This window comes from Bos grunniens, chromosome 23 (genome assembly GCF_055505025.1).
Source record: "Bos grunniens cultivar Pamir isolate PY7600 chromosome 23, Bosgru_T2T1.0, whole genome shotgun sequence".
Lineage (NCBI taxonomy): Eukaryota > Metazoa > Chordata > Mammalia > Artiodactyla > Bovidae > Bos > Bos grunniens.
In genome coordinates, this window is record NC_141187.1 from 12,268,406 (window position 1) to 12,294,650 (window position 26,245).

Here is a 26,245-nt window from a genome sequence, read left to right on the forward strand (position 1 = left end):
CAGTGCCCCGACCTGAGACAGGGAGTCATCTCACCTGGGTTCAGGCAGGCACCCTGGTGGAATTTGGTCAGGGAGACCACGCCACACTATTCAGTCGGGTTTTAAAAGCCCCAGTGATCCTATGCCCCTACTCAATAAACTCTGGCCAAATGACTCTCCCTAGGGCTGCCCAGGGAGGGTCCTGGGGTTTTCCAGGCCCTGCCGCCTTCCCTCTGCAGACTGGATGACCCAGACAGACTTAGCTGACAAACAGGCCCTACCCGGGAGGGGCGTGGGATGCAGTGAGCGAAACTCCATTTAGGAAGGAAATCTCAAAGCCAAAGTTGAGAAACCAGTGTCTCGCCAAGGCCTGGGGGGGTGGCGGCGGAGAGCCCAGGTGAGCCGACTCAGTCCTCAGGAATGGGTGGGGTCTCGAGGTGGGGGGGGCGGGGCTGGGCAGGCACTTCCTCCCGCCCCAGCCCAGGGTCTTGTTCAATCCTTATTGAGGAGTTTCCTGGCGACAGGTAGTGACCTGTCGGCTGCCCGTGTGGGAAGCAGCTTGGCGTGGCCCTCACCATCTCATTAGCCGTGATTCACCCAGGACTCACCTGCTGTCAGGGACCTGTCCCACTGCCCGCCAGAACCAGCCTGGCCGGCACCCTTGGAGAAACCCAGACCCCGTTCCTGCGGCAGTCCAGCCTCCACGGCAGCCGGGGCCAAGCCTCCCTGGCACATAGTCACTACTCAGAATTCATTTGTTCAACCAACAAATATTTACTTATTTGCACACCTACTGTATGCCAGGCGCTACTGCTAGTGCTGAGGACACTGAGTGAACCAGGCAGATCCAAATCCTTGCCCTCCTGGAGCTCAGCTCTCAGGGGAAAAGACAGACAGTAAACAAATAAGTGAATCATACAAGCTCTTGAAGATGGTGAGTGCTGCGGAGAAAAAGGAGGGAAGAGCATGATACGAGTTGCAATTTTAAATAGTGTATTAGGATGTACCGCTCTGAGAGGTGATATCTGAACAAAATCTGATGAAGATGTACAAATAAGGAAGGGGAGAGGTGTACTAGAAACAGCAAGTGCAAAGGACGTGGGGCAGGGATGCAGGGTGGGGGCCGTGTTTGAGGACCGGCAAGGAGACGGGGGTAGCCGAAACAGAGCTGGCAAAGAGAAGACAGTGGAAGATGGGGGTCAAGGCTGCGGGGGCAGGTCACCCAGTCTGTGCAGGGTCTCACAGGCCTTTGTAAGAACTTTGGCTTTTACTCAGCTGAATTCTGTTAAAAATTCTCCAAAATCCCCCCCTTCCCCCCCTATTTTGAGCCCAAGACAAGTTTTCCAGGCTTTTGCCTGGCTCAAGAGGCCAGAGAGCTAAGTCAAGGGTCAGGGTTATTTTCACCAGGGAGGGTCTGGAAGGACAAGTTTGCTGATGAGAATGTCACTGCCTGTGGAGGATGGGGGAAGAGGAAGATGCCTGTCTGATAATCAAGTACCTACTGCAGAGAGACACCGTGGGGAGAGGAGGCGAAGGGAGCAGAGGCTGAAGAGGAAAGGTGTCGGCAGTTAGAGACAGCCTTGCCCAGCCACTCCAAGCCTAACCCTCTAGACTCACCTGGGACACACCCCACTGATACTCTGCTCCAACCTCTCTGTCAGCTCTGGCCCGCTGTACCTGCTGTTCCCTCTGCTTGGGAATCCTCGCTGTTCTTTGCCTGGTGAACTCCCACTCAACCTCCACGAAGGGGTCGCTGAGCCCCCAGAGCAGGTGCTCCTCCCACCAGCCCAGCACTTCACTCCCACCCCTGGAAGCATTTTCACACTGAGTCATACCTGCCCACTGAGGAGTCTCGCTTCTCCGTGAGACCATGGCTGCGGACCACGCTGGGGGTTGCTCACCTTTTCATCCTCTGAGCTGGGCACAGAGTAGGTGCTGAAACAGCTAAACGAGTGAGAAATCACTTGCTAGGATTTGGATCTCTTCAAGGTTTTGGAACAGCGACAAGACCAGATTCACATTTTAAGAAGATGACTGTCTCAGTGTGTGTGTCTGTGTGTGTGGAGGTGTGGGGGAAAGATCGGAGGAGGGTGACAGCTAAGAGGCTACTGCAGCAGTCCAAGCAGGGGCAAGAGGGAGGCAAGGAAGGACAGAACCAGGGTGCCAGCTGCTGGGAGTGAGAGGAGGAGCAGTTTTTAGACGGGGCATCAACACTGGCCCTGGGGGCAATGAGGAAGAGGGAGCAGAGGGTGGGGTCCAGCTCCCCCTCTTGTGTTTTGTGTCCCACCTTCTGTCCCGCGGGTGGATAGACAGAAACCACTTCTCAGCCACAATACAGCGTGGCAGTTAGGAGCCCAGGTTTTGAAGCCTGAACCTGGGTTCATATCCCATTTCCACCACATAGTCGCTCTGTGGCATCAGGCAGGTTTACCCAACTTCTCTGTTCCTCGGTAAGGCTGTAAGGCAAGGATGACAACTGAGAATCGGTTACTGCATTTCATTGATTCTAACGTTCCCGTTTTAACATTTCTGAGCGTCAAGTGAATCTTAAAATCAATGGCATGTGGATTAATTGGCAGTATTCTTTAGTGGTACACCATACATGGCATATCTGAAGACTGATGGAGCCTCAGATTTGATGAACCACAAAAATTACACAGAGAGACCAGTACCTGGTGTGCCATAAGGGCTGAATAAATGTTAGCTATTATCACTGTCATTACTTGCTTTCGGGAGTACTGTTCGTCATACAAGGTAACAGATGCTGCATCAGAATAAAGAGACAAATATAATCTGGAGCTAAAAGGGAAAAGGAGCTAATTCACAAATAGCTATAAAGGTGAAAGAAATCTTAGTAATTTCCCCTCCAGAAAAACACCCAAAGCGTAATGCTTCCTCTGAAAGATCCCACAGAATTCTGCCAAAGTTCCAGAGAGAACTTCAGAAATTCCTCCTTTACAATGGAAGACCAGAACTCCTGGCTCCCTGACCGGCAGGGGGAACCAGGGCCTGTCCCCAGATGACTTTGGGGGTGTTCCCTGTGTCCTTTCGAATTTTCCTGAGTCACCGTTGCTCACTGCCCACAGTCAGGGCTCTGCCACCTTCTGACCAGGAGGCCGATGCCCCGGGATGAAGGGGCACCCTCAGACAGAAGTGTGATTGTGGAATGCTCAGCACGGGCCGTCACCCGCGCCCGGCTCAGAAGAGCAGGGTGACCCTCGCCGCCGTCTTATTTTTGGCCTCTCGAGTTGTGTTCCTGCCTACTGACTTGGCAAATCCTGGGCGACTCGCCTTGTTTTCTCTCCTCACTTAAATACATGTCTGGAAAAAGCCTCCGCCCCCACAGACCCTGCTGTGTGTGGAAATGGTGACAGGCCCGGAGGAGGAGGAGGAGACACTGGGCGGCGGGTTTGCGGAGCCTCCCCCTCGATGAGGCGGGGAAAGCGGGCAGAAGAGTTGGCCCAGGCCGGCGCCCTGAGGCCCAGCTGCTCAGGTCAGCAGCGTTCCCAGGGACGGTCCCGCGCCCCCTCGGGCTCAGCCAGGGCCCCCACCCACCCGAGCTCTTATCCTCTCCTGCTCTGTCTGTAAGGGCAAGAGACCATCTCAGCCCCCTTCCCCCGTGTGAGGCTCAGTCAAAAGTCCCCAGGGACAGGGACTGGTTTGCACCTGGGGTTGGGAAGCAGTGGGCATGAAAACTCAGGAATCTGACCACAGGAAGGCGGTGTGCACGCGCTAGACGGCGAGGGGGTGCTGGGTGGAGGAAGCTCTGCAGCCCACAGCCGGGGCCAGCTCTCAGCCGGTAGGCGGGCGAGGACAAAGGTGGCCGGGACGCTCTACCAGGGGGAATGAGGGACTGAGCAGTCAGCTGTGGGTCCGTTGGGAGACCCGCCCCTTTAAACAAGACAACTGTCCTTGCTCCTGGCCCCCGGACATCAGGTCAGCATTCTTCCAGTGTCACAGTCTGATGGCATTTCATTCCAGAACATGCAATCTCCTGCAGATCTTTCCAATCACGAGTTCCACCGAGTCTCTTCTCTGGGCTGGAGTAAACACCAGGATGGTTTCAAAGCCTCAGGACACCCCATCCCACCCCTCCCATTTGCACGGGGAGGATGGAACTGACAAAGGCATGTTGTTGAATAAAGGCACTGTGTGATACCTGGGGAGACAGGCGTTGTCATTCCTATTTATCATCCCCATTTTAAAGATAAGCAGGTTGAGGCCCTGGGAGGTTAACAGTCTTGCCTGGGTTCCCGCAGTTAGCAAGTAGCAGGTCTGGGCTTTTAACCAAGCTCTATCAGTTCCCAAGAGCCTTCACCCTTGACCTCTGTATCACACTACATGCTTAGAAGGTGCTTGACAAAGCCCCTGGCACAAAGGGTGGTGTTGGGGTGGGGGGCTTCATAAACAGTAGCTACTGTGACAAATAATACTGATCTCATAGTAACTCACTGAGATCCTTTCTTTTCCCATTTTACAGATGAATCTGAGGCTCAGAGAGGCTTCATAACTTGTTCAAGACCACACAGAATGTGGTGGAGCCAGGTTGAGTTTGAACCCCAGGCTCCTCTGACTTCACAAGCCACGGTCTAGCCAGTGCACTCACTGTCTCTTGGGGGAGGACGAGCATCCTTGCTTAGCTGCGCCCCTCATAGACTGAGGTTCTCTCTCTGCAGGGAACCGTGGCTGGAATCTCCTCTTGGTCATCTCCCTCTCCTGGGCATCACCTGGGCTTCTGATGAAGCTTCCCAAGTGTGGGCACCTCTTTGATCTGTGCAGCTCCCTACGTAAGCCACCTCTCTACTTGTCTCTGTAAGTAACTCAAGGCCCTGCCCCCGAAGCTCATCAGATAGAGCCAGAAAGCCCTGGCTTTGAACTTCTCAACAAGAATTTCTCCACTAAAGGGAATCTCGGGAGACATGTCAGGAGCAAGATTAACAGTGGTGAGAGGTCACTGAGAAGGATGACAAGGGCCGCACAAAGGGATGGCCCCCCGGGAGGGTCACTTGTTTCCTTGATGGCATCTTTGGAGCCAAAACAAACACAGTAGTAGACTCAGCCAGCCTTTGCAGCGTGTGTGTGCACACACACCCCAACCCCACCGCCCCAGTCACAGGCTATGGTGGACAGCTCTCGGTAGGTTGAAAGTTCTGGCATTCCTGCCCCACCTGGCTTGCTTCTCCAAGAGAAACCACACTCCTTTCACCAAGCGCTGGGTCAATCCTGCAATCAGACTCATTTGCAGAATTGCTGGACTGATGAGAAGAAATGATAATTTTGCAAAGAGAGACCCTGTTTACTTCAGACCCATTAGGATGGCTACTTAAAAAAAAAAATATATATATATATATATATATATTTAACAACAGGTGTTGGCAAGGATGTGGAGAAATTGGAAGCATTGTATACCATTGTTGGGATTTTTAAATAATACATCTGCTATGGAAAGGAGTATGTAACTTCTCAAAAAATAAAATTACCTTATGATCCAGCAATCCCACTTTGGGTGTATACACATCCAAAAGAATTGAATGCAGGGTCTCAAAGAGATATTTGCACACGCTTGTTCATTGTAGTGTTGTCCACGATCCCACCAAGGGGTGGAAGCAACCCAATGTCCCTTGAGAATAAATGGATAAACAAAACGTGGTATATACTTACCACGGAATATTACTCAGCTTTCAAAAGGTAGGAACTCCTGTCACATGCCACAAAGATGACACTCAAAGACATTATGGGAAATAAAACGAACCAGACACAAAAGGACAAAAAGTCCGTTATTCCACTTATGGGAGGCATTTAAAGTGGTCAAGTTTACAGAAACAGAAAGTAGAAGGGTGATTACCAGGCACAAGGCAAAGGGGGAAATGAGGAATTGTTGTTTAATAGGTTTGGAGTTTCAGTTTTGCAAGGTTAAAAAGTTCTCAAACTTGCACACACGGCAATGTGAATATACTTATCCCTATTGAACTGTAGGATTAAAAATGGTTAAGATGATATGTGCCTTTTTACAATAATTAAAAACAAATTTTAAAAGGAAGGGGTGGAATTCCTCAGCAGTCCAGTGGTTAGGACTCCATGCTTTCACGGTTCAGTCCCTGGTCGGGGAACTGAGATTCCACAAACTTCACAGCGCAGTCAAATAAACAAATAAAAGGAGGGGGGACCTTGTTGATTTCCTCACTTTGGAGGGATTTGTAACATTGATCAAGATAAGCGCTTTATGCATATCGTCTTCTCTCGCTCTTATCACAACTTAACTGGGGTAGACATCACTATTCCTTGTTTACAGACTGGGAAATTGATGCCCAGTGAAAGAAATTGACTCACCCACAGTCTCAGGGAGCTCAGGGAGGGCAGGAGCCCCCGTCTGCAGTCAGACTCATCTTCCCCCAAACTGGGGGTCTTGCCCTTGCCCTCATCTCCCTGGCTGTTCTCCTTATTCAAGCTCCCAGTCATTGACAGAAAGAAAGCAAACTTCTAACATTCAGCATTCCATTGCCCCAAACTGAGCACAAGGTCCTTGGTGAGGAGCCCGACGCATCTTCTACTTCTTGACTTGCCAGGTAGATTAAGCCAAGTGCTAGGCACATGTAGTTAGTGGGGGAAAAAAAACACTTGAGAACTAGTGGATTTTGTTAAACTTCTCCAAGGGCTAGATAAAGGGACAAGAAACAAGCGGAGCCGTTAGTGAGAGACCGTTAGCGCGAAACTTAGCGGACGACTGTTAGCACAAGTGAACATTAGTTCGTGACCATTAGCATGGCTGTTAGGGGTCCTGCTCGGTCGGTGGTCAGCCTCAAGGTGGTCCTCTGGACATAGAGTGCAGTAAAAGGTGGACGGTGACCTTCTCCCCAGGGCCCTCCAGGCGCGCCGTCCTCAGGCTGGCTGGCGAGCCAGGGGCCTGGGCACGGGCTGCAGGCTGCGTCCTGCTGAGCTCCGGGGCCCTCGCCATGGCCGTCCGCTGGCCCGGCCTAGGCCCTGAAGCAGCAGTGAGCCTTTCTTCTCACCCACAGTACGAGGCTGTGTGGAGCAGAGAAACGTCCAGAGCTGTGGCCACATCCGGTGTCACTCGGGGTGAGTCACTCTAGCTTGCTTGGGCTGGGAATTCTCTCCACTTGCTTCCCTTGTGGGCAGTAGCCCACTTTGGGCCCGTTCTCTTCTGAAAGCTGGGCCACTCGGCGTGGAGGTCTCTGTCTTCGAGTGAAAGTCGAATTGCAGACTATACTTCCTGATTGTCTGTCAGTGCGGCCTGTAGTATCTGTGTTTTTGAGTGCATCATTTGGGGGTAAGCTTTTTTAAATAAATTTTTAAAAAATGTTTATTTATTTGACTGTGTTGGGTCTTAGTTGCAGCATGCAGGGTCTTCCTTGGAGCATGAAGGATCTCTCCACCAGCTCTTGGGCTCAGTAGTTGCAGGCTTAGGTGCCCCGCACCATGTGGGATCCTGGTTCCCTAACCAAGGATCAAATCCACATCCCCTGCATTGAAAGGTGGATTCTTAACCATGGGACCATCAGGGAAGTCCCTGGGGTGAGCTTGTGACCCCACAGGTTTGTGCTTCTGTCTGTGGGACTATGCTAGTTATCTGTATGTTGTATGTGTGTGGATCAGTACTTGTATTGGCTAGCTGAGACATCTTTGGTGAAAAATGGAGCTTGAGCTCGCGTGTAATGACACCTTCCCTATCTGTGTCAGTTTTCACATGTGGTGGAGCACTGGTTGGGATTTTCCCTTTGCAATGGTTCCCTTTGCAAAGCTCCCTTTTTGGTGCTAAGGAAATGTAATCCTTCGAGACACTTTTTGTGCATTTGCTTGGTTGATATTTGATGACACCTGCCGTGATAATCAGACCTCTTTCCATCTGATAGTTCTTCTAGTGTGTATTTTGCAAAACTAGATCTTTAGTATGATCCTAGAGAGAGAAAGGTTGTTTTTTTTTTTTTTAATGGAGAGAGAAAGAAGGTGTGTGTGTGTGTGTTTAATGTGGATCATTTTTTTTTTTTAAGGTCTTTACTGAATTTGTTACAATATTGCTTCCATTTTATGTTTTGGTTTTTCAGCAGTGAGGCCTGTGGGATCTCAGCTCCCCAACCAGGGATTGAACTCATACCCTCTGCTCCGGAAGGTGATGTCCCAACCACTGGACCACCAGGGGAGTCCCCGGGAAAATTTGTTGAAATACTGCCTGGTTCCTATATTCTTTAGACTCTGGAGGAAAATTAGTTAAGATGAAACTCCTTCGAAATTCCAAAACTGGTTCTTTTCGCATACACAGTTAGAGAAAGCTGGCTTGACGGAATACTTTTTTCAGAATTCTGACCCTGAGAAACTAGAAATATTTCTAGGAGAAATCTTGAAGTTAGCTAAGTAAATTTAACTTATTTCAACTGTTATTTTTGGTTTTGCATTTGCCAGGTGAATGGCCATGACACATGCGGTCATGATTCCCTATCTTTCCATTTGCGTCTCGTTTGTTGTTTAAAAGGAAGGATACTTGTCTGAAAAAGTTGACAAAGTTGTTAGACTTCACCTTTTTCTTTTTTGTCCTGCAGGAATTAGACTCTGTTCTTTGTGGGTAGGTCTGCATTTGTCTTGAACATCAGGAAGTTCACGGTTCACATATTGCTGAAGCACGGCTTGGAGAATTTTGAGCATTACTTTACTAGTGTGTGAGATGAGTGCAATTGTGCAGTAGTTTGAGCATTCTTTGGAATTGCCTTTCTTTGGGATTGGAATGAAAACTGACCTTTTCCAGTCCTGTGGCCACTGCTGAGTTTTCCAAATTTGCTGGCATATTGAGGGCAGCACTTTCACAGCATCATCTTTCAGGATTTGGAATAGTTCAACTGGAATTCCATCACCTCCACTAGCTTTGTTCATAGTGATGCTTTCTAAGGCCCACTTGACTTCACATTCCAGGATGTCTGGCTCTAGGTCAGTGATCACACCATCGTGATTATCTGGGTCGTGAAGACTTTTTTGTACAGTTCTTCTGTGTATTCTTGCCATCTCTTCTTAATATCTTCTGCTTCTGTTAGGTCCATACCATTTCTGTCGTTTATCAAGCCCATCTTTGCATGAAATGTTCCCTTGGTATCTCTAATTTTCTTGAAGAGATCTCTAGTCTTTCCCACTCTGTTGTTTTCCTCTATTTCTTTGCATTGATCTCTGAAGAAGGCTTTCTTATCTCTTCTTGCTGTTCTTTGGAACTCTGCATTCAGATGCTTAGATCTTTCCTTTTCTCCTTTGCTTTTTGCTTCTCTTCGTTTCACAGCTATTTGTAAGGCCTCCCCAGACAGCCATTTTGCTTTTTGGCATTTCTTTTCCACCGGGATGGTCTTGATCCCTGTCTCCTGTACAATGTCACGAACCTCATTCCATAGTTCATCAGGCACTCTATCTATCAGATCTAGGCCCTTAAATCTATTTCTCACTTCCACTGTATAATCATAAGGGATTTGATTTAGGTCATACCTGAATGGTCTAGTGGTTTTCCCTACTTTCTTCAATTTCAAGCTGGTTTTAGAAAAGGCAGAGGAACCAGAGATCAAATTGCCAACATCCGCTGGATCATAGAAAAAGCAAGAGAGTTCCAGAAAAACATCTATTTCTGCTTTATTGACTATGCCAAAGCCTTTGACTGTGTGGATCACAATAAACAGTGGAAAATTCTGAAAGAGATGGGAATACCAGACCACCTGTTCTGCCTCTTGAGAAATTTGTATGCAGGTCAGGAAGCAACAGTTAGAACTGGACATGGAACAACACACTGGTTCCAAATAGGAAAAGGAGTTCGTCAAGGCTGTATATTGTCACCGTGCTTATTTAACTTATATGCAGAGAACATCATGAGAAACGCTGGACTGGAAGAAACACAAGCTGGAATCAAGATTGCCAGGAGAAATATCAATAACCTCAGATATGCAGATGACACCACCATTATGGCAGAAAGTGAAGAGGAACTAAAAAACCTCTTGATGAAAGTGAAAGTGGAGAGTGAAAAAGTTGGCTTAAAGCTCAACATTCAGAAAACAAAGATCATGGCATCCGATCCCACCACTTCATGGGAAATAGATGGGGAAACAGTGGAAACAGTGTCAGACTTTATTTTTCTGGGCTCTAAAATCACTACAGATGGTGACTGCAGCCATAAAATTAAAAGACGCTTACTCCTTGGAAGGAAAGTTATGACCAACCTAGATAGCATATTCAAAAGCAGAGACATTACTTTGCCAAAAAAGGTTCATCTAGTCAAGGCTATGGTTTTTACAGTGGTCATGTATGGATGTGAGAGTTGGACTGTGAAGAAGGCTGAGCACCGAAGAATTGATGCTTTTGAACTGTGGTGTTGGAGAAGACTCTTGAGAGTCCCTTGGACTGCAAGGAGATCCAACCAGTCCATTCTGAAGGAGATCAGCCCTGGGATTTCTTTGGAAGGAATGATGCTAAAGCTGAAACTCCAGTACTTTGGCCACCTCATGCGAAGAGTTGACTCATTGGAAAAGACTCTGATGCTGGGAGGGATTGGGGGCAGGAAGAGAAGGGGATGACAGAGGATGAGATGGCTGGATGGCATCGCTGACTCGATGCACGTGCGTCTCAGTGAACTCCAGGAGTTGGTGATGGACAGGGAGGCCTGGCATGCTGCGATTCATGGGGTTGCAAAGAGTCGGACACGACTGAGCGACTGACCTGATCTGACCTGCATTTGTCTTATCTGCAAGTGTGCTGGCTATGGGAAACTCACATTTGTTTCCTGAGTGCAGCCCCTTGAGGTCCTTTCTTCAAACTGGACCACTTTCAGTTGCAATATCGTTGAGTTAACTTGTCAATGAGCTCTATTTGATTGACTTAACAGTACGCGCGTACAAATTAAAGGCTTCCTAATATTTACAAAATGGGCCAAAATGAATTTCAGGCCCTCATGATTCTGGAACTATTCAGTACTGAATTGATATCTGCTTTCGGAGGTAGCTTAAGCTTGTTGGTTTGTTAAGTGTCATACTTCTGCTGTACCTAGGTATCAGTTCAGTCGCTCAGTCGTGTCTGACTCTTTGTGACCCCATGGTCTGCAACACGTCAGGCCTCCCTGTCCATCACCAACTCCCGGAGCTTACTCAGACTCATGTCCATCGAGTAGGTGATGCCATCCAACCATCTCATCCTCTGTCGCTGCCTTTTCCTCCTCCCTTCAATCTTTCCCAGTATCAGGGTCTTTTCAAATGAGTCAGCTCTTCCCATCAGGTGGCCAAAGTATTGGAGTTTCAGCTTCAGCATCAGTCCTTCCAAAGAATATTCAGGACTGATTTCCTTTAGGATTGACTGGTTGGATTTCCTTGCTGTCCAAGGGACTTTCAAGAGTCTTCTCCAACACCACAGTTCAAAAGCATCAATTCTTTGGCACTCAGCTTTCTTTATAGTTCAATTCTCACATCCATATGTGACTACTGGAAAAACCATAGTTTCGACTAGACGGACTTTTGTCAGCAAAGTAATGTCTCTGCTTTTTAATATGCTATCTAGGGTGGTCATAGATTTTCTTCCAAGAAGCAAGCGTCTTTTAATTTCATAGCTGCAGTCACCATCTGCAATGATTTTAAAGCTCAAGAAAATAGAGTCTGTCACTGTTTCCATTGTTTCCTCATCTATTTGCCGTGAAGTGATGGGACTGGATGCCATGATCTTAGTTTTTTGAATGATGAGTTTTAAGCCAGTTTTTTCACTCTCCTCTTTCACCTTCATCAAGAGGCTCTTTAGTTCCTCTTTGCTTTCTGTCATAAGGGTGGCGTCATTTGCATATCTGAGGGTATTGATATTTCTCCCAGCAGTCTTGTATATTAGAGATCAACTCAGACTTTATTTGTGTTGCAAATTAGTCAGCAAGGAAAAATAACTTGATATGATAAAACTTTATATCTACTTAAAATAGCCTGTCCAGATTTTGGTAACTTGAAACTGAACTAAGTTAAATGGCAGGAATTCAGTGACTATCTGGGTCATTTCAAATAGAATAAGGGAATTCCCTGACAGTCCAGTGGTTAGGACTCTGCTCTTCCAGGGCAGGGAGCACAAGTTTGATCTCTGCTCAAAAAACTATGATCCTTCATGTTGCATGGCACAGCCAAAAAAAAAATCAAATAGGATAAAATATTGGAACATTGGTTGCTAGGCAAATCTAAGTTTACCTACCTTTGCATTTTGAGGAAAGAAAAACTAAAGCATAAGTTTCCAAGCAGAAAATGCTGGTATGACAAACAGTTATTTATGTTTTCAGTTAAAAAAGGAGTTTTATATATGCTCAGGCTGAGATTAGATTAAATTTAGGTAAATGGATTTTGTTATTAAAACTAGGTAGCACAAGGCTAGATTTGGTTCCTCTCTGCTAAAAGAACAAGTTTACTTAGAATGCTACATTTGATAACAGATTATATGAACTTCCTTACCTTTAAGTAATCTGTATTTGCTTTTGAGATCTCTTCTCACTTTGGATAAGAAATAAATATTGTCTTACAGTGACCTATGAGCGCTGAAGAATTGATGCTTTTGAACTGTGGTGTTGGAGAAGACTCTTGAGAGTCCCTTGGACTGCAAGGAGATCCAACCAATCCATTCTAAAGATCAGTCCTGGGTGTTCTTTGGAAGGAATGATGCTAAAACTGAAACTCCAATACTTTGGCCACCTCATTCGAAGAGTTGACTCATTGGAAAAGACTCTGATGCTGGGAGGGATTGGGGGCAGGAGGATAAGGGGACGACAGAGGGTGAGATGGCTGGATGGCATCACCGACTCGATGGATGTGAGTTTGCGTGAACTCCAGGAGTTGGTGATGGACAGGGAGGCCTGGAGTGTTGCAATTCACGGGGTCCCAAAGAGTCAGACACGACTGAGCGACTGAACTGAACTGATGATCTTATTTGACCAAGTATTTTGAAACTTTTGGACAACTGTTCCAAATATCAAAGTTTAATTGTATTTCTTTTAACTTCCAGCTGACTTTGGGATGCTTTAGAGGACCCCTGAGGCATCTCAGAGAGGAATATTTAACTTGTATTATTTGGCATGGTGAATTACATAGGGAAACATTGTCAAATGAATGATAAATCTCAGATTATATGCCATGGATAAATTCTACTATAGATATTCTAGAAATTACATAAAGTTTCTGAAATACGGATATGTCATGGTATAATCTGTCAGCCATAATTCTGGTTAAATCACAGGTTCTTGATTAAGCTTCTTTGTCAACATTGTGATCTTTAATTTGCCTTTTGAAGTCTTTGTGCGTGCGTGCATGCTAAGTTGCTTTAGTCGTATCCGACTCTGCAAACCTATGGACTGTAGCCTGCCAGGCTCCTCTGTCCATGGGATTCTCCAGGCAAGAATTACTGCAGAGGGTTGCCATTCCCTTCTCCAGGGTTTCTTCCCAACCCACGGATGGAACCCATGTCTGTTAGTCTCCTGCGTTGGCAGGTGGTTTCTTTACCACCTGGGAAGCCCTTTTAAGTCTTTAATAGACAGTTAGTCTGATGCTTTGCAAAAATACTTCATCTTTAAGAAGTTTCATAGGAAGGACTTTTTGTCAAGTACAGGTCTCTAATAAATTGCAGACTATACCATTGAACTGGGTAAGAAATTTAAATTCCTAATGGAAAACCTAATGGCTTCAATAAAATGTTGACGAAAGAATTGGTTGCTGAGTAAACTGTTGAATATGGTTATAATGTTTATGGGTTTTGTCTGGTGTGTCACTGATTTTGATCTATGTTCTCCAGATATAGGAAAGCCCTTCCCCTCAAGTTACCCATGACTTACAACAATTTGGTAAATTATACCTTTGTGAGTAAAATGAAGATATTTTTCTTTTCTCTCTGCTGGCCCCTCCAGAAACTGGAGACTCCTGGGTTCTGAGCAGGTTTATCAGGGGAATTGGAGAGATCGTTTCCTAGCATGTGCAGGAATCTTGATTTTTGGGGAGCAAGAATTCCACTAAGACAGAATCTGACGGCAGGCCTTTGGCATGGATTTCCTGGCCTTAAGAGGCCTTTGGGGAATTATCTGAGACTCCTGAGGTGTTCCACTGAAACCACTTTGGAGGGGTCTAGCAATCAATTGACCAGGCTTACTTTACAAGCAAATCAGTCTTTATTTGGCGTATATGTGGAGAACTGCTGCTTCTAAGTCACTTCAGTCGTGTTCGACTCTGTGTGACCCCATAGATGATAGCCCACCAGGCTCCCCCGTCCCTGGCATTCTCCAGGCAAGAACACTGGAGTGGGTTGCCATTTCCTTCTCCAATGCATGAAAGTGAAAAGTGAGAGTGAAGTCGCTCAGTCCTGTCCTATTCTTTGCGACCCCATGGACTGCAGCCCACCAGGCTCCTCCGTCTATGGGATTTTCTAGGCAAGAGTACTGGAGTGGGGTGCCATTGCCTTCTCCGATATGTGGAAAATATGTCCTGCTTTAACTCTCTTGCTAAAAGCACATGCTTGTGTTACAGTTGGGAATAAGTGACAAAATGTATGACATACAAATGTTTCCCCATTAGCATAGCTCTGAGCCTGTTCACAATATCTGATCAGTTTTCCCCAATGTGAATATCTAGGCAAATATCAATATAAAGGAGGCCTAGCACCAGGGGACACGATCTAGACCCTTAGCTGGGCAAGCAGCTAAGTCACCCCAACATCAAGGGACATGTTTTGGTCTATTGAAGAATTTGCAATTAAAAATGGAGATGACAGGGAATTTCCTGGTAGTCCAGTGGTTAGGACTTGACCCTTTCTTTGCCAGGGTCCAGATTTAATCCCTAGTGGGAGAACTAAAGTCCCACAAGCCATGTGGCATGGCCAAAAAAAAAAAAAAGATATAGGGAAATGATGGAGAAATCTGCATGTATTTTGAGGTATGGAAAGTCATTCTGGCTGATACATGATCTAACTTGAACTTTACTGACCAGAGCAGCCTGTTTATGGTCTTTCAGACATGCATTGTACATCTGCCTTGGCCATCGAGGAGGGGAGTACATTTGAAAGTCAAAAATGGAATAGCTGTGGTTCAAACATCCAAGGTACAACTGCGGAGCCATAGTGGATGTGATTTTAGACTCATGCCCATATTGCTGAGAACTTGAATTTCCCGAGTTATGTCATGCTTGGGATGCTACCAACTATTCTCAAAGCAGTATCTGCTGGCAGATGGGAGGTGCAACCTTATGACCTCAAGGTCTCCTCTGGTAACATTAGCAGAAAAAGGAGATATGTGTAGTGGCCAATAGCTCCTTTTAGGTACACCTTAATACCACGTGGGAGGCTAAAATCACTCCAAAATCACCACGGATGGTTACTGCAGCCACGAAATTAAAAGACGCTTGTTCCTTAAAAGAAAAGCAATTAACAAACCTAGACAGTATGTTAAAAAGCAGAGACATTACTTTGCCAACAAAGGTCTGTGTAGTCAAACCTATGGTTTTTCCAGTAGTCATGTAGGGATGTGCCAAGTTGGACCATAGAGAAGGTTGAGCTCTGAAGAATTGATGCTTTCAAATTGGAATGCTGTAGAAGACTCTTGAGAGCCCCCTGGACTGCAAGGACATCAAACCAGTCCATTCTAGAGGAAATCAAGCCTGAATATTCATTGGAAGGACTGATGTTGAAGCCAAAGCTCCAATACTTTGGGCACCTGATGTAAAGAGTCAACTCATGGGAAGATACCCTGATGCTGGGAAAGATCGAGGGCAGAAGGAGGAGGAGGCAACAGAGAATGAAATGGTTAGATAGCATCACCAACTCAATGGACATGAGTTTGAGCAAGCTCTGGGAAATAGAGAAATACAAGGAAGCCTGGCATGCTGCAGTCCATGGGGTTGCAAAGAGTTGAATACGACTTAGTGACTAAACAACAACAAGAGGTTTAAAACCTCCTTAGATAAAAGTATTATACAAGGCTCGGACCAGGACTTAGAACTTAGGAATATTTCCAACTAGGTATCCATTCCCCAAATCAAGGTAAGACAGCACCCCATTTCAGTAGGAAGTAGCCAGAGCGGTCAACACCCCATTTCTAGAAAGACTTGCGGAGGGATGAAACAGGATTGGAGGTTGAAACTGAGTCTCCCTAAAACCAGGTTCCTCTTCTAAGTTTATGATTAACCTCTCTATCCAAAACATTATACTCATGTGTTCTCCTCAAGATTGAGGAATATCAAAGAAAAAGGGGGAATTGTAATAGGGGCGGGGCAGGTGCATGACTGCTGGCACGGGGCCGTTAGCGCAAGAGCTTTAGCGTGAGACTGTCAGCGAGGTGGTTAGAGGTCCCACTGCAGCAACAGGCAGCCTTACAGTGGTGCTCACAGCAGAGAATGAGGTGAGGTAACATCTTCATAGAAAGTACCATTTAAGGACTTCCCTGGTGGTCCGGGGTTAAGAATCTGTCTGCCAATCCAGGCCACACACGTTCAATCCCTGGTCCAGGAAGACTCCACATGCTCGTCGGGGTCGCTGAGCCCGTGCACCACGACTGCTGAGCCCATGGGCCCTACAGCCTGTGCTCCACAAGACAGTAGCCTCTACTCGCCGCAGCTGGAGAAAGCCTGCGCACAGCAGTGAAGACCCAGCACAGCCAAAAATAAATAAATAGTAAAAATATAAAAATAAAGTCTTTTTTTTTTAATACCATTTAAGCACTTTCGGCTCACAAAGCGTTTTCACATACATTAAGGTATTTGCTCCTGATGGAATCCCTGGATAAAAGAGATCATTATCATTTGCATTTCAGGCAGGGAAGCACAACTCAGAGAGATGTGTTCAAAGTCCCCCAGCTGGGATTACAGTCATTGGAGGCACGACTGGACATGTGTCTCAGGCCCCCACATCCTGCAATGCTTTTGCAGGTGGCCTCATGAATTACAGCCAGGCTCCCCGTCTCGCTCAGCCTTCTCTGTCGGTCTTATGCTATGCTCACCTGCTGACCGAGAGGGTGAGCCTTGATCTCCAAGGCCAAATAAATTGCAGACAGTCCTCACGAAGGCCGGAGATGCCTTTCTTGAGACTGCAGTTTTAGCATCGAATACCCAGCCAAGTATTGTAACCATGTGCCAGTGAGTGAAACGCTGGGGCATTCCCAGGCCCAGGAAAGGGCTGGTCAGAAGGGGCTGGGCTGGAGTCCAGCTAAGCAGGGAGGCCTGGCAGCTGGCACAGGGCAGGGAGGCACAGACGGGGTCAGGCTTGGGGCTGTAGCTAAGGCCGTGACGTTGATATGAGCTGACCTGGTCTGCTGCCCAGGGGTCAGAGCCTTGCTCAGAGGGGCCAGAGTGGGCGGAGGGGAGGAAAACAAGGCTGCTTGCTATCTGACCTATCTCCCACCCCCCAACCCTGCCCCACCCCTGCCAAGGGTGGGCAGCTGCAAGCCTGAGGATGCTGGCCCTAGAGTGAGTGAGGGTGGTCGCAGCCTACAGGTGGGAGCAGCAGGATGCCCACCCAGTGGCCAACCACATCTGTTCGGTCCTTTCATTATGACATTTTTTCCTCTGATCACTAAAGTATCTTCTGTTCACAATAAAAAAAAAGTTGAAGGCTACCAAAAAAAAACCAAACCCAAATAAGCACAAAATAAAAAGCACCCATAATGCTCTCTCTTTTTTTAACTGTATAAAGGACAAAAGGTAAAAAGTAAATGCCCTCATCTCCCTGCTCCTCACTGTCCCCTCCCCAACACACCCAGGGGTCATCACTGATGGCAGGCTGATAATGTTTGTTAAGGCTCCCTCTCTTCTCTGTCTTTTGGAGAGAAGCGGGTAGTGATTTTCCCAAGAAGTGAAACAAAAACTTAGTCACTGTTTTGACTGACAACATAAACACTTGATTCTAATTCCTTTGAAATATGTTGGTGATAAGGACCTCTTTCTGGGAAGTGTCCTGGCTCTGTCCACCCTGAACACCTGCACCCCCTGCTCACCTCTGGCCGCCTCTGCCACCTCCCTGTGAGGAAAACCAGGAAAGAAGGCCTCTGGGGGTGGATTTCAAGGCAAGTAGGAGTCTTGCTGCCTCCAAACATTTCTCTATCAAGTCACTGATGCTCGAAATTCCACCATTAGGACGTTACACCTTTAACAGAAAGCTTCATTTTCCCTGAAAATACAACTCCCTCATGAGAACTGCGAATCCTTTAAGAGTATGGAATACAAAATGAGTTTTAAATTTCTTTCCTGAGGACAGAGTTTTGTTTTTGTTTTTAGTTTTAAAGATATTAACATTTCTTCCCCCCTCCCCTTGATAATAAAAGTAATACATTTGTTGTAGAAAATGTGCAAAAAGCATAAATGAGAAAACAAAACAAAATTTGCTCTGGAATATCACACAGAGATAACAAAGCTAACATTTTTATATAAAAATCTGCTCTTTTAAAATTTTATTTCATTTTTGGCCACACTGCATGGCTTGTGGGGTTTAGTTCCCCAACCAGGGATCGAACCCACTCCCCTTGCAGTGGAAGCACGGAGTCCTAACCACTGGACTGCCAGGGTCTTTTTTCTATGTGATTTATACATGTGTAGATAAACGTAGACAAACACATTCCCACACACACATACAAATAACGCCAGATGGGCACTTTCTTCTAATATTACACCACGTCGTTAAATTTTCTTCGATACTGTAATTTAACATATACAGGCACACTGTCATATAAATATACCCAAATAGGGAACTAGTTCCCCTACTGCTAGACAATAAACTGGGGCTAATTTTTTCTCTATGCTATCCAACACTGCAGTGACCATTCTTGCATAGAAATGCTGCAGGCAGTTTTTAATCATGGGATTAGGGAGCACACAGACATGCCCGTATCTGGGGGCAAGAAGCCATTGAGAAGAGAGTGTCATCCACTGAAAACCTGGAGAAGGCGGAGACCGAGGACACCACAACCTTTCACAGGCTGCACGGCCTGTCCTGAGGCTGGCCCTCCCCGAGGGGCCCACAAGATGTGGGCAGGAAGGTCCTGTTTGCTGGCCGGATTAATAGCCTCAGTGCTATGCTCTCGCCATAAAAATAGCTCGCATTCTGCGATGGACAGTCCGGGCTACTCTCTCTGAGGGCAAGCTGCACCCGCAGCCCCCACAGGCGCTACCTGGCACCTTTGGGGTATAGGAGCCCACACCCCAGCCACAGCAGCCCAGGCCAAGTTTCGGCCTGACACAAAGGCAGCCCTTCACAGGCTGGATGTGCAGGAGGGCCAGATCAGAGGGCCCTCCCAGCATTAAAACTGCCCAGTGGGGACCGTCTCTATTGGCCAGTGGCTCACCAAGCCAGCTTGCTCACCAGGATGCTTGGAAACCAGCCCAGGATTAAGTGGTCAGAAGATGAGGGTTCTGTGGGGAGAAGGGAGTGGGCAGGGACCAGGACACAGAAACGAGGAGGCAGCAGAGGACATGAGGCAGAGAGAGTTCATAGTCGGGTTTGGCACACGCATCCAAGGACTCCAGGACGAGGGCTCAGCTGTCCCCGAGTGCTGCTCTTTGTCTGGTGAGACCCCTCCTGGGCTACCACGCAGCCTGACCATCAGGGCTGGAAGTAACCAGAGTCGGTCTGTGTCCCCTGCAGGCTGCAGGAGTCTTACCCCACACATATGGGTGGTATTCTGCAGCTTACAGGATGCTTCCCTAGGCTTTCTCTTGTCACAACTGTGGGAGGGACAGCAGCTTATTCCCATTTTATAGATGAGGAAACTGATATTCAGAGAGGACCTGAGTCTGCTGGCAGGTTAGGGAGCCCACGCTGTTCTCACCACATCAAGTGGCCTCCTGTTCCCTCCCCAGGGATGGCCTCGGTCACAAGTCCTCTCTCTGAAGGTGAACTAGCCCGAGTTGATTTCGTGTGTTTCAACTTGTCTATCCAGCTCATTGTAATGCATGAGGACTGGGTTTGCAGGTTTTCTTGTCCATAGTGCTCAGTACTTGCGAGGATACAGTAGGTGCTCAATAAGTGCTGACGGTTCCAAATGCAGTTTTTCAAAATGCAGAGGCCCACATCCCACCTCAGAGTATAAAACAGGACTCTGGGCAACTCTAAAAATTCCCCTGGAAGTCTGATCATATTCCAGGTTGAAAATCAGGTAGAGAGGATGTTTAATCAGCCCCCTCAACTCTCAGAAAAACAACCATAAATCCAGGCAATAAGCAAATATGTAAGTGAGCAACCAAACTGAATCTCATAAATGTTATGCACAAAAGGTGAAACATACTTATCTTTCAAAAACCTGCTCTAGCCTCACTCTGCACCTCGAGACCCTTACTTTACACGTTCTTCTAACAAGGTTGGTCACTTGGTTTCTCAGCCCACGGTTTATTGGAAGCATGCACAGAAATAGCTGTGGGAAACAAAGCTGTGGCAAACATCAGTAATTCTAATAGTGGTCATGAGTGATCAAGAAAAGGTCAACTTACATACATCAGGAAGATGTACAATCCATTTTAGAAAGATCTTCTAAAGAGAATCAGTTTTGATGTTTAAAGGGTTGGGTTTCAGTTACCCTGAAAACTGACCATGTGCCAGAAAGGAGCCTAAGCCTCCCCTCTCCTATTGCCAATCCTGCCTGTAGTGACTGTCTCATCACACTGCACTGACAGGGACCAGCTCTCCAAGTTGTATGTTGTTTAGTAGTCAACAGCGTGAACTCTGGAGACAGGCTCACTGGGTTCAAATTCTGACTCTGCAACTTATGATCTGTGTGGCCTTAGGCAAGTTACCTAATCTCTCCCTGCTTGTTTCCTCATCCGTCAAATGAGGATAATTATAGCACCCACCTCTAGATCAGGTACATAGAGAACTCCTCTACAATGGGAGCAGTAACAGCAGCAATTGAATCTCTTTTTTAAAAATCAATTCATTTCTTATTTATTTGGCCGCGTCGGATCTCAGCTGCAGCACGCGGGATCTTTGTTGCGTCATGCGGATTTTTCGTTGTGGCACGTGGGCTCTCTAGTCGCAGCTCGTGGGCTTAGGTGCTCTGTGGCATGTGGAATCTTAGTTCCCCGACCAGGGATCAAACTTGAGCCCCCTGCTTTGCAAGGCAGATCCTTAAGCACTGGACAACCAGGGAAGTCCTGCTGGGATTGCATATTATTCAACTCTGTGTCCCCACCTCTCCCTTAGCCCCTTACTCTTCAAAGTGGGATCCGACAGCAACTGGGAGCTGGATAGGAATGTAGACTATCACATGCAGACCTATTCAGAGTCAGCAACTTAAGATTTCGTGTGCACGTCAGAGTATGAGAAGCCCTGGATGAATACTGTCAGATGAGTGAAACTAGGCATTAGTATATACTGAAATCCCAGGAGCGTCAGAAAGACAGAAACAGGGAGCGGAGGCGGGGGTGTGGGGGTGGGGGACTAGCTCCTGAGGAAACCGAGGAACTAGACTCAAAGGAGAAAGCGTGGGCAGCCACTCTCCCAGGTGGATGACCCTGGGTCTCAGTACCCTCATGCGGGAGATGGAGGACCGCCCGCCTCACAGGGCTCTGACCAGGATGAGAGACGGATACAGAGGTGAAGCGCCTGCGCACAGCGGGTTGTCATTACTGCAGGCTCACGGCTCCTCACCCGAAGCCCTGGGGCCAGACGCCTGTGGGTTTTCGGAGCTTTCCGGATTTCAGAAAGTTCACATGACGCGGGTGCTGACGCTACAGAGCACCCAGCAGGGTCTGGATGGCACCCTCAATTAAACACAGCAAAGCTTTTGCGACAAGATCTATGAACGGTAAGAGACATAATAAAGACTTTAAATAGCCTCACACCAGGGCAGACCAGCTTCGTAGCCATATCAGTTTATATCAAACCTATTTATTTTTTAAGGTCTGATTTTCAGAGCTTTTGTATTCCAGAATTGTAGACAAGGGAGTGTGAGCCGGAATGACCAGGAGGCGGGCAGCCCTGGGCCAGGCTCGGAGGGGCATGTAGGAGAAGGGCTGAGTGGCTGGTTAATGCCGCGGTGAGCCCACAGGCAGCAGGAGAGGGCAAAAAGCAAGACTTCAAAAGTCTTGAAGACAAGAGGGACTCTGACACATGGATGGTACGAAGTTGCCAAGGTTAGGGCCTGAGCAGGAGTGTGACTTAATCAAAGACAGAGCAACAAGTTGGTCAGGCTTACAAGCAGATAGGAACAGGGCATCTTGGCTCCGGGGAACCTCCCAGCACAGAAGGAAGAGTGGGCTCACCCCTACTCCCCATCCACCACGCTCTCCCAACCACCCAAAAACACAGAGGAGAGGTTTTCATAATTCCATCACACTGTCAGGGCAGCCTGTAGGGTCTTATCGATTACACAGGCACAAGTAAAATGATCACCATATGAACAAAAAGTAAAGATAATAAGAGCTCCAGTGTCTCGTTGGCCACGAACCTATTGTCTCCCAGCTCTTACAGTAGCTCTCTAAGGTATTAGTTATTGTTCCATTTTACAGAGAAGAACACTGAGGCCCAGGTAGCCCTAGAAAGTCCAGGGTCACATGGTTGGTTCATCTAACACCAGTGCCTGAGTGCCTTCTACTACACCACATGCTCACAGGATGACTGAGCCAAGGCAAGAAAGGGACCAGCTGGGAGGCTGAAATCTGGGAGAGAGGGCAGTTCCTACAGTCTCAGAGGTCTTTGATGTAGACTTGGGCTCTGCCCTCCACCTTTCTGAATCCTTATTTATGCCTTGGATGTATCTCTTGTAAACCCCAGAGAGTCAGGCTCTGTCCTCTAACAGGAACATTTCATCCATTTGTGTTTAATGTAATTGTAAATGTGTGTTCGAATGTGTGTGCTCAGTCATTCAGTCCTATCGGACTCTTTTCAACCCTATGGACCGTAGCCCACCAGTCCATAGGACAGTCCCCTGTCCATGGGATTCTCCAGGCAAGAATACTGGAGAGGGTTGCCATTTCCTCCTCCAGGGGATCTTTCCAACCCAGGGATCAAACACACATGTCCTGTGTCTCCAGCATTGCCAGGTGGATTCTTTACCACTGTGCCACCTGGCAAGACCCAGTTGTGAATATATTTAGGATTAAATATATTTTCTATTGGTTCCATCAGTCCTGTATTCTTTTTTCCCTCTTATATATATTGCCACTGAATGCTTCCTTCTATTATTTTGGAAGTTATTCCACTTTCTCAGTTTGGCCCTCCTTTCAATATTTCAAGGGTTACGTGATATATGCATATTTTGTACCGTTAGTCCAATAGCTTGAGATGATCTTATAAAAACAAGACAGGACTTAGACAGGCCTGGGTTAGAAGCCTGGCTTTAGAACTTTTTAACTGTGTGCTCCTTTCCAGCTGCTTTTCTGTAAATCTCAGTTTGTGAAATACGGGTTGACGGAACTCATCGTTCAGCTTATTGTGTCACCTCAGTGAGCTGAGGGGTGCCAAGTGCCCTTCCCAGGGCTTGGCACAGAGAAAGGGCTCGGTGTTCTGCTCTCCACTCTGGACTTTGCCTCTCCACATCCCGGAAGGACTGGCCCTGGATGGAGGCTGCTCAAGAGCCTGGTTGCACAGCTGGGCTTGACCGTAGAAAGCCTTCCCGGAAGGAATCCCTCTGGAATAAGATGTTCCCAGGGTGCAGCCAGTCTGCAGCCTCATCAGTGGACAGCACAACCTCAGTCTGGGAAGTGGGAGGCTGTTGGGAAATTCTGCTGAAACAGGGAGGGGGACGGGTTGCACTGATCAGTGTCCCAGGGGAGCCCACGGAATGGAGGGGGGCTCCCCAACACTGTGTGTGTCTCTAATCCGGCCAGGGAAGTGGGGGGGCTGACCCTCAAGCAGCAGCTTCCCCTCCTGGGAGGCAGGTGTGTCCTCTCGGAAAGCAAAGCCATGACTCACCAGACTGCCACGGCTTGTTATAAATATCCCCCGAGACACCTAACTCCCTCGGCCCTATTCTATATTAGCACAAGTGTCGCTCCATAATTCCATAATTAATTAGGTTTCCTAGGCATCTTGAGACTGGGAGAGGGTGTCTCAATCTGTGGACACAAATATTAAGAACTACAATGGCGGGTCCCCTGCCCACACTGTGAATCGAAAAATAAGTCCTCTTTTTCTATCGTATCTATTTCCTTATTGACCAGTTAGCACTGGGTGAATTTTGAGAAGTGAGGGTGACCAAATGTCGCCTGCACAAATAATTCTTTTTTGTTGTTTTTTTTGGCAGTACCGCATGGCTTGTGGAATCTTAGTTCCCCAACCAGGCGTTGAACCCAGGCCTTAGGCAGTGGGAGCAGAGAGTCCTAAGCACTAGAACACCAGGGAATTCCCTGAAATAATTCTAAAATGTTCTAGGTGGATCCAGTAACCCAAACCAACCTCCCTCTCATTTACTTAATCCATTTGGGGAAACTGAGGCCCAGAGAGGAAAATGAGCACCCAGATCTGGAAATAAGAGGAGGGGGAGCTGAGTGGGAACTCAGGGCTCCTCTCTTGATTCAACCTGCACAAGAACCCAGAAAACTGAGGGGCGAGAGTATGGGGTCCCTCTACCTGGTCCCTCTCTCTCTCTGCTTCCTTGAATTACACTTGGAGATGGACACATAGTCTTGATGACATGATTAGAAATTGGATTTTAGTGGCTTCCCTGGTGGTCCAGTGGTTAAGAATCTGCCTTGCAATGCAAGGGACACCGGTTCAATCCCTGGTCTGGGAAGATCCCACATGCTGTCGAGCAATGAAGCTCGTGGGCCACAACTGCTAAGCCTGAGCTCTAGAAACCACCACAGTGAGAAGCCCTAAGACCACAGTAAAGAGCAGCCCCTGCTGTCTGCAACTAGAGAAAGCCCAAGTGCAGCAACAAAGACCCACCGCAGTCAAAAAATAAATAAAGCAAATAAATCTTTAAAAAAATTGGATTTTACCTTTAGACACTCTAGGTAAAATCCAGTATAATAACAAAGACACTATTTACTAAATACCTACTATGTGCTAGACACCAGTCTTCATACATTATCATTTTATTTATTTAAATCTGAGCTGTCCAGCATTGAAGTCACTAGCCATACATGGCTATTGAGCACTTGAAAAGTGGCTGGTGCAATTAAGGAACTAAACGTTTAATTTAACTCAGTTTTAATTCAGTTATCAGAAAACTTTCAAGTATGTTTGGAGCAACTTTGGTATATGAATGTACTGTTTCAACTATATGTTTTGTGGAAATCTTACTACACAGCAAGCAAAAAAAATTGTCTCTAAATTGAAATGTGCTGTAAGATCCACACTGATTTCAAAGATTTAGTATTTTTAAAATGTCAACTATCTCATTCATAATGTCTTTTATATCGATTAATGCTATGACAATATTTTGGATATGCTGGCTTAAAACACATTATTAAAATTAACTTTACCTGTCTTTTTAATTTTTCATTTGAATTTTTATTGATTGATTTTTGGTCTTGACGTGAGGCTTGTGGGATCTTAGTTCTCCAGCCAGTGACTGAATCCACAGATCCCCTGCAGTGGAGGCGAGGCGCCCTAACCACTGTACCACCAGAGAATTCCCTTACCTGTTTTTCTTTTTTTTTTAATGTAGCTAGAAGAAAGTGTAAAATTACATTTGATTGAGAAAACTAGTACAATCTGAATAAAGTTGATGTGCCATTGTTAATTTCTTAGTTTTGGCAAATGTACCATGGTTATGCAAGATGTTGACCTTAGGAGAAGCTGGGTGAAGAGTTTACTGGAACTCCCTGTATAATTTTTGCAACTTTTCTATAAATCTAAAAATGCTTCCAAAATGAAAGTGTAAAATACCCTCTCCCATTACATGTGTGTTGACGTTATATTTCTATTGGATAAATAAATAGAATTATATTTCTATCACAGAGCTTAAAACATTTCTCAGGGCTTCTCTGGTGACTCAGTGGTAAAGAATCCACCTGCAAATGTGGAAGACATGGGTTCAACCCCTGATCTGGGAAGATCCCACATGCTGTGGAGCAACTGAGCCCATGCACCACAGCTATTGAGCCTGTGCTCTGGAGCCCGGGAGCTGCGACTACTGAGCGCCCGAGCCCTAGAGCCTGAGCTCCGCAACGAGAGAAGCAACCACAGTGAGAAGCCCACGTACGGCAACTAGAGAAAAGCCTGAGCTGCAAAGAAAACCCAGCACAGCCAAAAATAAATAAATAAATAAAATTTAAGACAAACAAACAGTTCTCTAAAAGATACCATCTTGCGGCTGAAAAACACCAGTGCTCAGAGGGGTTAGTCAGCAGGATCTGGGACTGTGTCTGTT

The 26,245-nt window shown here is 46.8% G+C and overlaps 1 protein-coding gene across 11 annotated transcripts in view; it reads right to left on the minus strand.

Annotated features, from left to right (window-relative positions):
* Positions 1-26,245, minus strand: part of LOC147346706 (uncharacterized) — a 67,647-nt gene that overhangs the window by 19,143 nt on the left and 22,259 nt on the right. For 5 of the 11 annotated variants that reach the window (XR_015153129.1, XR_015153127.1, XR_015153126.1 and 2 more), the window contains exon 1: positions 1,815-2,898. The exons of 1 other annotated variant lie outside the window; for it this stretch is intronic. Coding sequence is in view for 2 of the 10 variants with exons in the window: in XM_086371471.1 (XP_086227597.1) it covers positions 1,815-1,851 (37 nt within the window). In the remaining 8 variants the exon portion in view is untranslated. Of the gene's footprint in view, positions 1-1,814; positions 2,899-26,245 lie in introns of those variants that run through there. 5 more of the 11 variants (XR_015153131.1, XR_015153132.1, XM_086371471.1 and 2 more) reach the window with 2 other exon arrangements.